The sequence below is a fragment of the Thermoascus crustaceus genome (genome assembly GCF_041956765.1).
Source record: "Thermoascus crustaceus strain CBS 181.67 unplaced genomic scaffold VTN00scaffold_6, whole genome shotgun sequence".
NCBI lineage: Eukaryota > Fungi > Ascomycota > Eurotiomycetes > Eurotiales > Thermoascaceae > Thermoascus > Thermoascus crustaceus.
The window spans coordinates 335,995-350,435 of NW_027192532.1; the positions used below are offsets into that span (position 1 = coordinate 335,995).

The window sequence follows — 14,441 nt, forward strand, 5'->3', positions numbered from 1 at the left end:
ACACTTCGACCACAAAGGAAAATCACATCCTGCATGACGACAACATGGAGCTTCTCGACTTACCCCTCGACGTATTTCGAACAATTCTCGAAGCGACTGTCATTGTTCTGGGGGCCCAAAGAGTACCCAGGCTTCGACTGGTGAATAGTACAGTTCCAACCCCACTTGAATTGCTAATCCCATTGACACGAGTACCAGAATTCTTCGATGGCGAAGTTATCAGAGCCGCGTGCATAACCGGCATCCTTGACTACTGCCCCCATGTCTGGGGCCCCTGGGTCGCATGGCACCTGCAGAGAAGGGTTCTGGCACATCGCGCACGGGACAATAATTATCTTGTCTGTACCCTCGGTCGAGTGGTAGATGAGTTCGTCGCGAAATACGAAGGAGACGAACAACACGAAAGGAAACTCGAAATCTCACTTACCGTGTCGCGGGCGGCGGCCCAGTATATCGGAATGGGATTATTAACGAGGCTACACCACCCGAGCGGAAATCTGTAACCTATGTTAGGTATCTGAAATTGTACGCGTTCGACCAGTCGAGTCGGCTGGGCATAGGCCAGACCAGTCACGCACCTGAGCACCTTCTCTCGGCAGCGGCGTATGTTGGGGACGTTTCCGTGGTCGAGAGTCTACTTGCGCGAGGCGTCGATGTCAATGCTGGGAATAACGTCTTTGGCAAACCGCTGTTCGCCGCCGCGTCCGCAGGAAATCTTGACGTCGTCCGCCTGCTGCTGGCCAGAGGTGCGGACGCTGATGATGGTGTCTATCCCAGAACGGAGGACGATGAACGACTCATGGAGACCGCATACAACTCATGGGGTCTTGAAATGCACATAGCCTGCTGTGAGGAGGGAGTTCGTACGGCCCTGGACGCCGCAGCCATCGGTGGTTATGAAGAGGTGGTGCGGTTGCTCTTACAGCCTGAATTCGGCGTCTCCAGATTAACCTACTCGTACCGCCACGCAATCGTCAACGACGCCCATGGAGGCAATGCAAACGTGATGCGACTTTTGAACGAAGCCGGGAACTTCAGCGGCATCCCGAAACAATGGCTCAGACAGCTCTGGGGGTGTGCGTTGCAAGTGGCTGCGGAGATGGGCCAGCCAGACACCGTCCGTCTTTTGCTTGACAAAGGTGTGCCCGTGGACCTGAGGTCTACATAGATTCTTTAGCCACGCCGCTGATGCGCGCCGCCGCTAACGGACACTACGGGCTGTCCAGCTCCTCTTGCAGAGGGGGGCGGCCGTAGATGGAACCAGTAACTGCAGGGACACCCCGATCATCATGGCTGCAGGTGGTGGGTATCTGCAGGTAGTCGAGCTCCTCCTGGACCATGGGGCGGAGCTGCATCAGGACTGGAAACAGCATCCTCTGGAAAGAGCCGCGGAATATGGCCAGGCCCATGTGGTCCGGTTTTTCTTGGATAGAGGCGCACACTTGAGGATGCGATATGGAGGGGAATATGCGCTGGACTTTGCTTTAGAAAGGGGATACGAGTCAGTGGCAGCGATGCTCATGGACTATGGGGTCGCACTCGATAAGCCCACCGCTTGATAGAGCACTATAAATCTTCCTTCAATCTATTGATGAGTTTGAGTATACAGGGATCATACTCTGAACAATAACATTCCAACAGAACACAACTCAAAAGGATTGATGACCCAGGAAACATCGTATGAACGTCATCCTAAGCTAACAGAAGCAAGGAAGATAGCCAAAACGAATTGCCAATTCTTCCAAGGGAAAATCTGAACAGGACGAAGGCTAACACAGAAGCAGAGGACATCTAGGTTATGGAGTCGCAGGCAAGGCAAGTAGGGGATATCGTTTCTGCTGCCATCACCTCATAAACCAACCTCGACCTCGAAGCGAGAAAGCTGAAGAAGCGCTCCTTCGCTCAAAGTCAGACAGGATGAGCGAGTCTGCTTCAAGGATCATCAGACTATCTATCTATTGCTATCAGTCCGCATGACGAGCATGCCGCCAGCGAGTTGTGCAATCGTCATACTGCTGCCGGTCCTGATTTCATCTCTACCACAGGTAGGTCTGCACTGCGATATCACCGGTGTGCTCTTCGACCATTACCAGAGGGTGCTTTGATCTGGATATATACAGGAAGGGGGATAACAACCAGTCTCCAGCGGTGGGTTCAATCGAGCTAGCTGGCAGAGAGAGGGAATGGGCTACCACGTACCTACTATCCGCACAACCTCCGTCTGGTGAACGGCCCAAAGGGGCCGTACAAGAATGCGGAGGCTGGCTGGATCCTGCAACGTAAGTAGACAGTTAGCCCCGCACTGTACAGACCTTACAGTGTATCAAGATGTTGTCGATCCAGCCCTGGCTTGGATCTGTAACTAAAATAGGAAAGTGAGCACCACTAATGCACCTGGTATCGTATATGTACCTAAGTTTGTTGGGCTGATACCTCCCGTAACTTCACTAAACCAAATAATAATATGATTTGAGATGTTGTTCGGTCATGCCGACCGAACTACCTACCTACCTAAACTACAAACCACAGGTACTCACCAGCGCAGCAGCTCGCCAATATGAACCGCCGCTGGTAAAATGAGAAACGGGGATCTGTGACCTTGGATCAAGATCGGCTTTTAAGGGACCATAGGCCTTGCGGGGAAAAGGACCACAGAGTGAGTGAAATCCAGAAAGATTCCTAGTATGGTCCACTTGGAGGGGTGTTAGTTTGATGCTGCCCTTCAACTGCGCTACCAAAATCCTCGCCTAATTAGCCTTTGATAAATCTAGGATTGAGGGCCTCACTGCAACTGCTATGGCCATTTCATAGGTGACATTTATGGCGGCATCAAAACTGGCCCATGCGTGTGAAAACGTACTAGGAATCCCACCGGGCATCACCACAGTAGGTTGACTGACGTGCACGCAGTACGAAGTGCCTAAGAATACCAAGTGGGAATCGAGGCTGACTGACAGTCAATCAGTATCCGCAGATCATAGCGATCCGATCCAAAGATCAAAAAAAGCTAAGGTTAGTTTTGAGATCTATTGAAAAAAGAAAAGAAATCGGCAGGTGGGAGCTACCATCATTGGTAATTACCATGTCCACGATGCGTCTACATTGCAAGAGTTGGTATATTAGCCAATTCATTCCTCTTTTTTTTTATTTTTAGGCTATACCTACTCAAACGAGCTTTCCCATGCGTTCTGTGTGAAGTATAAATAAATACCTGCTAATTACGCTGCTCTCTCTCTGTCTCTCTCTCTTTCAAAGTTCATTTGTCCTTTCTTTGTCCTTTCAGCATATCAGAACCCTCCCTGCCGTCTTTTCATATACCTACCTAGCCATTGTCCCATTGGGAATCTCTTCCATCTCTATGTGGAATCAACTGATGACCTGCCCATCAGTATTCCTGTGTGAAGACTCGGACAATCGCCTTAACCAAGAGTGCTGTGACGCATATGGTGAACCTTGCTGATCGGGCTGCAAGAGACTTTGGTGTTTCCAGAACTGGGAATAAGAAAAGTTGAAAGTGAATTGGTTGGATTTTTCTTTTCTTTTTTCCTTTTTACTCATCCGGTCGCTCCTCAGAGCATATTTTTAACGATTTTACGATCTTTGTTCTCGGTCTAGCCGCTCCCCTTCTTCTCGAGTACTATAACGGCTCGACTCGACTCGACTCGCCATTTTCGTTGAGGTTGGTTTTCTATTCTCTTTTTTTTCCCTTCGGATTCCAAGTCATGGATGGACGGATTCCCGTTTGTATGTACAGTACATACCTCATCCGGTGCTGGATAAGAAAAACAGCATGAACTGCGGAGGTGGATGGTCTATGCGATGTTATACTATACAACTCAATAAAAAAATAATCCTTTTTGTCGGATATAATAGATTTCTTTTTGCATCCGTCTTTGAAGTCCTTTTAAGTAGTAGCCTTGTAAGGGGTTTAACTTTACTTACCGTGCAGGTGTAAGTAGGTCTGGTAGATAAATAGAGCAGATCAACAAATATTTCAGGAGAGGAGAGGAGAGAGGCCATATAGGTATTGTTACAGTAATCTAACCTAGGTTCATACCTACTGTATCTTCGAGTATACCGACCTGATGTGTAGAGATACCTATAGATTGGTGCTTCTTTAGGTACTATACTTAGCTCGGTAAAGATCGGTTGATGAACTCCCAATGCAGATAGAGGCATAGTCTATAGGAGAGGGAGAGAGGGAGAGAAGGGATTGATTAAGTAGGTAGTTACTTAGGTAGGTAGGTAAGACAATCTCTCTAACGAAGAAAAAAAAAACATCATGGTGGAGTGCAGAATGAAAACTACCTAGCTGCCCTGCCCTACCTGCTGGCGATGTGGAAGTTAGGTAAGATTTGCATCTAGGTTAGTTAGGGGTAGGTAGTTAGGTATCTAGGCAATGAGGTTGGTTTCCCTTATTTAGCGTGAATTGAATTACTCATGTGAAATAATGTGAGAAATATGATACACAAGCGGACCATGGCATTCACATAGTGTTCTGTTTTTTAAAGAAGAAACCTAACAGAGCATATACAACAGGGTATATTCCTTTTCTTTTTGATACACACCCATCACATAATTAAGTGTCTTATCATCAGTGCAAATAAAAAACCCTACTCCTCATCACTCTCCTCACTGCCCGATTCCTCGTCGTCGTCACCAAAACTTTCAAACTCCGACTCTCCAAACCCATCTTCATCAGTCTCGGGCGGCTGCATCACGAACGCCTTCAGGCAGGTGATGCGGCTCCCGGTCTCGTACGTGCCGAGGAGCTTGCCGACCTGTTGGACATTTGCGGTGGTGGCACCTTTCTCTTCTTGCTTTTGCTTTTTCGAGTCGTCGGCTTGCTGTTTCTTTGCCGCGAGTTGCAGCTCTTTTCTCGTGAGCAGCCATATCCGGACCGCGCCGTCACTGCTGCATGTCACCACGAGATAGTCATTCTTCCACAACCGGGACTGGGACTCGTCGAGGAGAAGGATGTCAAAGTCCTTGACTCGTCCGGAGAGACCGCACGGCCTGCCGCCAAGTTGGGCACGGACCTGTGCGTAGGGGATTGAGGGCTCCGGGTCATCTGCTTCGGGCTTTCTGGTCTCCTTGGTCGAGTAGAAGATGATCCGTCCGTCTTCTGTGGAAGCGGCGAGCAGTTCGTCCTTGCTGTTTTCGGATTCGTCTACGGTGATGTACCTGATGTGGTGGAGCTTGCTCAATGGAGAGGGCAGGAATCTGCATTTTGGTGTCGAGTCCTGCGGGCAACGGTTAGTCACGGGAAGCGTCTGTAAGGATATAATGGATCACTCACGATTCCAAAAATTACGGCACCATATTCAAATGCAACCGCAAACTCGTCTCCCTGGGAATTCCATACGATCCGCCTGCCTTCTCCAGTACTCCGTTTGCCCTCTCTTACGCTCTGAAGAATCTCCTTTCCAAAGTTCAGCACGCCGGCCTTCTTGCCCGTGACGAGGTTCCAGAGACGCATGCATTTCTCCCCTCGTCCCACGCTGAGCATCAGCTTCATGCTGGGGTGCACGGCGAAATCGTTGATACCCGACGGAGAGCCGCCTGGGGGAGCGGTGTCTCCGGTGGGTCTGCCCTGCACTTTGGGACGGGGAGCTTTGATGGTGGACACGACAGACCAGTCTCGAGTCTTGGTGACGGAGATGGTGTTGTCCTCCGCGGCCGCCAGGAGCTTCGAGCGGGTCGGGAAGCAGAGCGCGGAGATGCTGGAGGAGTGGTGCAGCAGCGATCCGAGCTCGCGGTTCTTGGGGTTCTCGAGGACCTTGTTCCCGGCCAGAGTCGGGACCGAGGGAAACTTGTCATTAACCACGGGGGGTGACGCGGAGAGCGTGTAGAGGTTTATGCGCTCGTCGGTGCCGCCGCTGGCCAGGACGACTTTCTGCGTCTGTGAGGGGTCATCGGGGTTGGAGATGGGGGAGAGGGCGAGACAGCGGATTGCGGAAGCATGGGCCTGGAAGAGGAAGGTGTCCGAAAATTGGACGGATGGAGAGGGATCTGCGGTCTTGTCGCTGTCGTTTGGAGAGGACGAGAGCGTCGCAGTGAAGCCATGCAGGACTCGTTCGTACGAGCCGGTCACGATCTGGACGGTGACGGCGGAGTCGCTGCTGCTGGTGGAGGCCGGCTGTTCGGGGGCAGCGGTGGCCTTGATGGCTTTGCGGGGTTGCTCGGCCGGTTCGCCGTCTTTGGCAGCGTTCTCTCTCTTGCGCTTGACCATTGTTGCATGTGGGGGGAATTGGAGGGAGATCTGATGTCTGTATAGAACTTTTTTTCGATGGAGCTAGTCGATAAGGATGGGGTGGATCCAAGCTTTCTGCCTTTATGCCTGAGGATACAATATCTGCCTTGATGCCCTGTTGCCTGAGGCCGCATTGCCTGCCTTAGGCAGTTAGGCCGCAAACGATGGAATGCGTCTGCCTGAGTCCTTCCCAGACTCTTCCTCGTACCTAGGGACACTGTACCGCCCGTCTGCCGCCGCCCTCCCTGCGTTCCCAGCGCGCCCTCCCCCAAAGTACACTCACTGTTGCTGCGGCACTCACCCTACACCACTACTCGCCCTCACCCCCATCCGATCACACCCCCCCCCAGTGAAATCCTCGCGTCCGCACTTCCCCGTCTCATAACGCCCCAACCCCATCCTTTTCATCACTTTGGAGCGATTTTTTCCACTCGAATGACATCGCTCTCTTCACTGCCCTCGCTTTCCGCGCGTTAATCGGATGCTGTGTTGTCGAGATAGACTCGATGCTCCGCGACGAGCTGCTCCGGTCTAAGAACGATGAGATCGCGTAAGTTTTTATTTTCTCCCAGCGACTTGTTCCTCTCTACCGCCCCGTGCGATACGGAATTATCGCTTACTGTGAATTTTAGACGTTGTTTGTTGTCGCGAAAGCGCAAACTGAGCGAGCTCTACTTTGCGACCGTGGGCCTCGCGGGCGCGACCGAAGGCGCTCCACCGGACTCGCTGTATCAGCAGAAAGAACAGGCCTTCCTCGACGCCAACGACCTCTCCAAGTACGTCCCTTCCTTGCATTACTCTACACTGCCCCTGTAGATTCCAGCGATCTAATTTAATTTACTAATTCCCCTCCTGCAGAGGTCGTTACTTCAACGAAGCTACTCTCCCACCGTTCCCGGACTATGCAAGCATCGCAACGCGCGCCCAGGACGAGCGTCTTGCCCGAGGTGCAGACAAAGGTGTCCCCCCAGCTGGCCTCGAGGCTGGGGAGGCAGCTGCTCGCGTTCCTTCCCCGAAAGTAGATGCTGGTCGACCAGCAGAAGCTGCGGCGAGTCTCGACGATACCAAGCAGCATGCGGTCGAGGCGCGAGATCAGGCACTGGAAGGACAGGCCACGACCGTCTCTACTCAAACGGGTGCACCGAGCCCGGTTGGTGCTCCCGCACCGGGCGTTACTGCTGGAGCCCCAGTTCCATCCGAAGGAGTCTCGCCGGCGGTTTCGCATCCTGTGCCATCCCCAGGCCCCGGGCAGGTGCCGAGCGCTTCTGTGTCCGAGACGACACGGAGTAGCCAGAGTCAAGGGGCTGCAGAAGTGTCTGTTTCTCCGGGCCGGCCTCGACTGACTCCTAGTGGAGGCGCTGCTACGTTACAGGTCCCCGAGGTCGCATCACCGCAGAAGAAATATGATAAACGGCCCTCTCTGGTCCTGGGAGCTGCTTCACACATTGCAGAGCAGCAGCCGCTGTCTCCGGCGTCGACGGTAGGAGCGTATTCGAATAATACACCGGTTGCTACGGCGGTTTCACCGGACACCAGTCCCGGCGAAGAGACAACTGAGCCCGTGGATAAGATCGCCCAGCCGTTGAAGCCTGCAGAGCAGCCGAGCCCAAAGACGGTTACGTCTCTACAACCTCCGCCAAATCTGGTGCCGTCTACCCCAGACGAGCAGCTCAAGCTCGAGGAGGCACAGTCTCTTCAGCAGAGCACTCTGGCCGCCAGTAAGGCTATAGAGGAGACCACCAGCGCCGCTGGTCTGCCTTCGTCAAATGAGGTTATAAAGGAGAGCGTCCTCCCGCCGCCAACATTGGAGACTCCTGTTCCCGAACGCCCAGAGGTGTCTAAAGAAGCAGGCCTTTCTCCCCTATCCTTGGAAGAGAAGAAGGCCGACCAGGCCAAGGAGACTTCCATGGAGGCGACTACTCCGGGACAAGGCCCGTCGGAGAGCATGCAAACTCCGGCTGCAGTAGGAGAGAAACCGGCCGCCGCTGCGGCTCCAACGCCAGCTCCTTTGAAGCCTCAGCCGACGCCTGTACAGCCTACGCCGCCGCAGCCTGAAAGGATGACGACTCGGGTATCTTCAGGGGCAATCCGTCATAAGTCCGTATCTGAAATACTAGGGGAGACGCCGAAGCAGCCGGTTTCTCCCTCGGCAGAGAGGACTCCTGCGGACTCGACGAGAGCTACGCCTGTCGCCGCGTCTCTATCCATGCTGTCCGACAAAGAGCATGCCGATTCGCCCGCTCGGTTACGCTTCAAGGACAGAAAGGAACGGGAAAAGGAGCGCAGCAAACTCTCCACTGTTGTATTTCCAAAGCAGCAGCCGGAGAAGACTGATGCGACGGATCTTGTACGCCAGAATGCGGGTGATCTAGTAGCGGGCTTGAACGAGGAGAGGGATTATCTGTTCATGCTGTTCCAAAACAAGGCCTATTCCCCCCCTCGAAGCTCTACCCTCGGCACCCTTCTCTCCCAAGCTCATAAGACCTTGACTACCGCCAATTACTTCGTCGACTATCAGGAACAGATGGATTGCCGTACATTGCGACGAATATATCACCTTCAGAACGCTAATCGGTGGCCTCTGCGTCAGATGAAGCGTTCTGTCGAGCCTCCGCGGCAAGCGACGCATTGGGATGTGCTTTTGGACCACATGAAGTGGATGCGTACGGATTTCCGGGAAGAAAGGAAGTGGAAGATCGCGGCGGCAAGAAGCTGTGCGGATTGGTGCGCCGAATATGTTAACAGCGATCCAGAGCATCGGGCCTTGCTGCGCGTCAACGCAAGGATACCTCCGTTGAGAACTGGACCGGATGGACGGACAAACGACATTCCATCTTCTCAAGAGGAGGAACCGCTTGACGAGATGGTCCCTGTTTCCCATCCTACCCCAGAGTTGGTCCACGCAAGCGAGGATGAGTCTGCCAGCGAAGGTTTCAATGACGAGCCGCGGCCTGATCTGCGCGATTCAGTTGCGCCCGCGGCCATCTTCTCGCTGGGTTCGGACGAGTTCACGTTCTCGATGGACATGACCCCTGCGGCTGAAAAGCTCCTCGACGAACTTCCACTCTATACTCCCGTCAAAATCGCCCCAGATACCAAGAAGCCAATGTTCACGGCCGAACCGGATTCAGCATGGAAGACGGATATTCTCCCTGTCTCAAAGTACGCCGTGGGCAAGATTACATTCCGTGATGATAAACCGCCGCCGAGAAAGCGCAGCAGATATGACTATTCACAGTACGAGCACGAGCCGGACCACGAGGTCGTGGACATTCCACCTGAACAGACGAATGTGGCTCTATTTCGACCGGAGAACAAGCACATCCGTGATCGTATCCATCCCGGCCACTCGTTTAGGCCGCCAACGGAGCATCCCATGCCGTCGTTGGGCTTTTTCGAATCAAGACAGTCGTCGCAGTGGACGTATGCGGAGGATGACGAGCTACGCCGTCTTGTGAAGGAATACTCGTACAATTGGTCACTTATATCCAGTTGCCTCTCGCCCCCGTCACAGTTCACCTCTGGTGCTGAAAGACGGACACCTTGGGAGTGTTTTGAGCGGTGGATTGGATTGGAAGGGCTGCCGGCAGATATGTCGAAGACGCAGTATTTCCGGGCTTACCACCAAAGGTTGGAGGCTGCCCAGCGCACGGTACTCGCCCAGCAACAAGCTGTTCAGCAACAACAGCAGCAACAGCAGGGCAATAATGGTCAAGCACAGCCGCCCATTCGGAGAAGGACGACGCAGCCGGTCAGGGTCGACCGTCGACGCAACTCCAAGCATCTGGCTCTCCTTGATGCTATGCGGAAGTTGGCAAAGAAACGGGAGACTATGCTCCAGAAACAGCAGCACGGTAAGAATCGACGCGTGGATCTCATATGTCATATTTTCTCATACTGATATTTCTCCTTTTTCTAGCCACTCATCTCGCGTCTCTGCGGAAGGCCAACGAGGCGAACCAGCCCAAGCCTCCGATTTCATCTCCAGCTGAATTCAGTAAACTCAAACACGAGCGGGAGATGAAGCTGCAGGAAAGGCAGGAGCAGTACCGGCAGCAGATGATCGCCCAGCAGAGAGTATGTTAATGCCCAATACGAATCGCCAGTTGACTGCTAGCTGACAGTACGATCCAGGCAAATTTGGCTGCTCAACGTGCCGGTCAACTGCCCAACCAGCAGCAGATGATGAATGGCGGCGCTCCCGTGCGCAACCCCAATATGCCTCACAACGGCGCCAATCCAGGAATGCCTGGTGGCGTCCCGAACGGGATGCCAAATGGTCTTCCACCTGGCGTCGGAGTCAACCAAGGTCGACCTCATCCCATGCAGGGAATGCCCAACGGCACACCGGTCAACGGTCCTATGCCACCTAATCCTATGGCGATGAAGATGATGCCTCAGCCAGGGATGCAACAGCCGATGGGTGGACGACCCGGAATGCCCATGCAGGCGTCTCCGGACAATGCACGGGTCATTCGGGAGGCCAACCGTCTTCAAGAACAGCAGCGGATCTTGCAATCCCGCCAGCAACAGCAGCAACAATTCCACAACCAGCAACAGTACGGACAGCAGGGCTCTCACTCTCCGAACGTCAACATACCCAATGTGAACGGCAACCCGAACAACCCTGCTATGCTGGCAGCTCTTCAGGCAACGGGCGGAATGCAGAGTCCTTCCTTCCACAGCACTGCTGGGCAAGGAGTGTCGTCAGCCTCTCCCCGCATGGGCCAGCCGAACCCTCTGTCAAGTGGCGTGGTTCCGACCATCAGTACGATCCAGAGCCAGATCCAACGGAGCAACCCGAACATGCCCCCGGACCAGGTGAACAAACTTGCCACCGACCGTCTGCACCAGTATCAGCAGCAGCGCATGTCACAGGTCGCCATGAACGCTGCCGCTGGCAACATCGGGGCTGTGCAGTCCAATTTCCAGGTACCGCACGACGGGAACTTCCAACCCCCTTCGCAGCCTGGAATGTCGAATGGTGGCCCTGGAATGCAGAATCCTCAGGGGCAGGGCTTCTCTCCCATGATGCGCGTTCCTCAGACGGCTCAGCACCAACAGAACCGTGTTGGTGTCGGAAATTCACCCGCCATGAACGGAGCCCCGCCACTGCAGCAGAGCAGAAGCGCGACTCCGCAGACGCAGCGGAGCGGCAGCGTCCAGGCTGGCGGCCCTGTCCCACCGGGCAACAGCAAGAGTCCGCGGCCGCCACAGGCCCAGACGGCCAGCAGCTAGCTAAAATTGATCCCTTTTCAAGCGCTCAAGAAGGCTGGGATTTGTTGCTATGCTGCTTGGCACTCTTATTTCTTTTAATTGTACATATTTGAATCCGGGCGCGAGTCAACTGCGCCAGTGTTTTTTTTTTCTTTTTCTTGGACTTTGTTGGAAGAGATGCAGTGGACGCTACGTGACTGAGCTATTAAAGTACTCTACCACACCTGCACCTAACTCCTCTTATCTTTGCCCCCTCGCTCTTCTCTCCTTTTCCCGTCCCCTCATCCCCCTTCAACTCACACCGTCTTTCTTCCCCCTCCTCCTTTTCCCATCCTCGCTATCCCGGTCTGGTAGAGCACAGTAAAAGAAAATCTCTGAAAAAAAAAATCACCAGGAGTGGCCCGGAGCCACGTTCTTTTGTACTGTACTACTCTACTGTACGTGTATCATTGATAGGGCATGGGAAGGCATGGATCAGTGGCTCTGTATGTGATAGTATCTACGGTTGAATGCATGGCTGGGAGGTAATCTATTTATGAGTGGTAGGGTAGGGAAAAGAGAAAGTTCTGTTTCTGAATAGACCCATTCCAGTCGATACAGTACGGTTTTATCTGTGTCGGAGAACGACCAACTCAAGGTACCCGTTTGGGGTGTAAGCAAGTAGCTAAGACGTGTACGGAAATATTCTTTCGTACATTGAACTGAGAATCTGAGTAGATGTTTTTGCGTGCTGGACCTTGTTGTAATATAGGTATGTAAGATATAAAGTGATTGGTTGGATGCCCAGATCCCGCGGCAAGGCGTAAGCGCTTAGCGCGCGCCTGGAGACTCGCCACTCCGCCGGGCCATCTTGGGTATCTTTCTACAGGCAGCTCTCTCCGCAGAGTTCACTCCCTTCTTCATGTTTCTTCTCTCATCTACCTCCCATTTCTTAGCCTTGCGCAGATGAGTACATGCCTCCGATAATAGAAACGCTCTTTTAACCCCTCCTACAAGACTTTTTTTCAGTTGCGTTTCGGCTCAGAGGACATTCAACTATTCAACTCGCAATGTCCTCATCAACACCACATTCGCCTCCTCCTCCTCGTCCGGACGAGAACAGAACTGCCTCTCCGGCCCCGCCTAAAGCGGCACGGTTCTCACTATCTTCGTCGAAGAAGACATCCTTCAACCTCCAGTCCACATCCAAACCCGCAGACTCAAAGAACCTCCCCCGCCGCCCACACCACCAACTCCACCACGATGAGGAATCCGACGCCGAAGACGAGACCGGTGGTCACGTCGAGGCCGTGACGGGCTTCGACTCCAGCGCCGGCGGCGCCATCGCTGTCGACGGTGGCAACAAGAAGAAGGAACCCCTCGTGATCAAGGTCGAGAGTACGAACAACTGGCGGGATCGGCCGGGGGTGAATAGTCGGAGACCTGGGGTGACGAAGAAGAATCTGTTGCCAAAGGAGGTGCAGGCGATGCAGCAGGCGGAGAGGGAGGGGAAGATTGATAGTGGTGAGGTCGGGACGGAGGGCCCGAGTGTGAAGTATGGGCTTAGTTATGCCGCGAAGAAGGAGGCTGCTGAGCCGACGCCCGGGCAGGAGAAGGATGTGACCATGGTGGATGCGGAGGCGGAGGCGGCTGGGGAAGCCCAGAAGAAGCCGCTCACGCAGGATGAGATAGCACTGCAGGCTCTTATCCGTGAGAGTAAAGGGGAGACTGAAGGCCGGAGATCGGATCTGGTCATCGAATCTACGAAACCTACCGAGAATGGAGATGACTACGTTGTCCGCTACGACGAAACATCCTCCTTCCGCGCGGACGTCGCTTCACGTCCGGACCCCGCAAGCCTGGATGCCTACAACGCTATTCCCGTCGAGGAGTTTGGCGCTGCTCTTCTCCGCGGTATGGGTTGGAAGGAAGGACAGCCCATCGGGAGAGGCAACTACGGTTCTACACCCGCGGCTAATAAACCGCGCATCCCGGAACGCAGACCGGGCTTTCTGGGAATCGGAGCGAAGGACCTTTCTGGTGGGAAGGGCGCGGAGGTGGAGATCGGAGCGTGGGGGAAGGCTGCTATGCGGAAGGCATCGAGAAAGGATAAAGATGGCAAGGACGGTAGTGGAAGTACGGACGGCGTCTACATGCCCGTGATGATGAGGAGTAAGAGGACGGGCGAGTTCATCACGGAGGAGGAGTTCCGTGCCATGCAGAAGGAGGCGAAGGAGAGAGAAAAGGAAGGGGATTGGAGGGAGAGGAGAGATCGGAATTTGGAGAGGAATGGTCGCGATCGGGATCGGGATCGAGACAGGGACCGTGAGAGGGACCGTGATCGAGACCGCCGACGGCGTGACTATAATGATGAGTCTGATAGTGATCGGTACGAGAGACAGAGGAATGGATCCTCGCGGAAAGATAGAGAAAGGAGCCGTTCGTCTACGAGACGGAGCAGGAGGTACGATGACGACGATAGTGGTCGGTACCATCGCGACAGAGATCGCGATCGTGATCGAGACCGTGAGCGCGATAGAGAAAGAGATAGAGACAGAGATCGAGAGCGGGACCGGGACCGGGACAGAGACCGCAAGTACAGAGACGACGACCGGTACAGCAGCTCTCGACATTCGTCATCGAGACATGATCGCGATCGTAGAGATCGGGATCGTGACCGTGACAGCGATCGTGATCGCGACTCGCACCGGAGAAGGAGGGACGATTATTAATTAATCCACATCGAAAGATAAATCAATTCTCCCAGAGAACGTCTTGGGGGGCAAAAGGAAACAGAGTGTGTGACATTTTATTTAATTTCATTTCCGGAGAAACCTTGCACATGCGAGAAGGGAATGGATAAATAAATAGGGGCTTGAAATAATTCACTTACTTTCTGGGGAATTGTGCATGTATGCATATGCATTTTTCTTTTTTGGGTTGGTGTTATGAGTGAGATACCCGATTCCCCTCAGTTTTCAAGAGGGAGTTT

At 53.6% G+C, this 14,441-nt stretch overlaps 4 protein-coding genes across 4 annotated transcripts; 3 read left to right on the forward strand and 1 right to left on the reverse strand.

Annotated features, from left to right (window-relative positions):
* Window positions 1-44: 44 nt before the first annotated feature.
* Window positions 45-1,559, forward strand: VTN00DRAFT_8490 (uncharacterized protein; the record flags this gene model as incomplete). Its single annotated transcript, XM_069435350.1, has 4 exons — window positions 45-147; window positions 199-448; window positions 514-1,117; window positions 1,227-1,559. 4 exons carry the CDS (start codon window positions 45-47, stop codon window positions 1,557-1,559), a joined length of 1,290 nt encoding a protein of 429 aa, XP_069285305.1.
* Window positions 1,560-4,613: 3,054 nt separating this feature from the next.
* On the reverse strand, window positions 4,614-6,232 carry VTN00DRAFT_8491 (uncharacterized protein; the record flags this gene model as incomplete). Its single annotated transcript, XM_069435351.1, has 2 exons — window positions 4,614-5,243; window positions 5,300-6,232. 2 exons carry the CDS (start codon window positions 6,230-6,232, stop codon window positions 4,614-4,616), a joined length of 1,563 nt encoding a protein of 520 aa, XP_069285306.1.
* A 527-nt stretch (window positions 6,233-6,759) lies between these two features.
* VTN00DRAFT_8492 (uncharacterized protein) lies at window positions 6,760-11,491 on the forward strand (the record flags this gene model as incomplete). The annotated part of the gene is made up of 5 exons (XM_069435352.1): window positions 6,760-6,803; window positions 6,886-7,029; window positions 7,112-10,107; window positions 10,173-10,330; window positions 10,388-11,491. The coding sequence occupies 5 exons, from the start codon at window positions 6,760-6,762 to the stop codon at window positions 11,489-11,491; spliced, it is 4,446 nt and encodes a 1,481-aa protein (XP_069285307.1).
* A 1,028-nt stretch (window positions 11,492-12,519) lies between these two features.
* Window positions 12,520-14,181, forward strand: VTN00DRAFT_8493 (uncharacterized protein; the record flags this gene model as incomplete). The annotated part of the gene is made up of 1 exon (XM_069435353.1): window positions 12,520-14,181. One exon carries the CDS (start codon window positions 12,520-12,522, stop codon window positions 14,179-14,181), a length of 1,662 nt encoding a protein of 553 aa, XP_069285308.1.
* Between the last annotated feature and the right edge of the window lie 260 nt (window positions 14,182-14,441).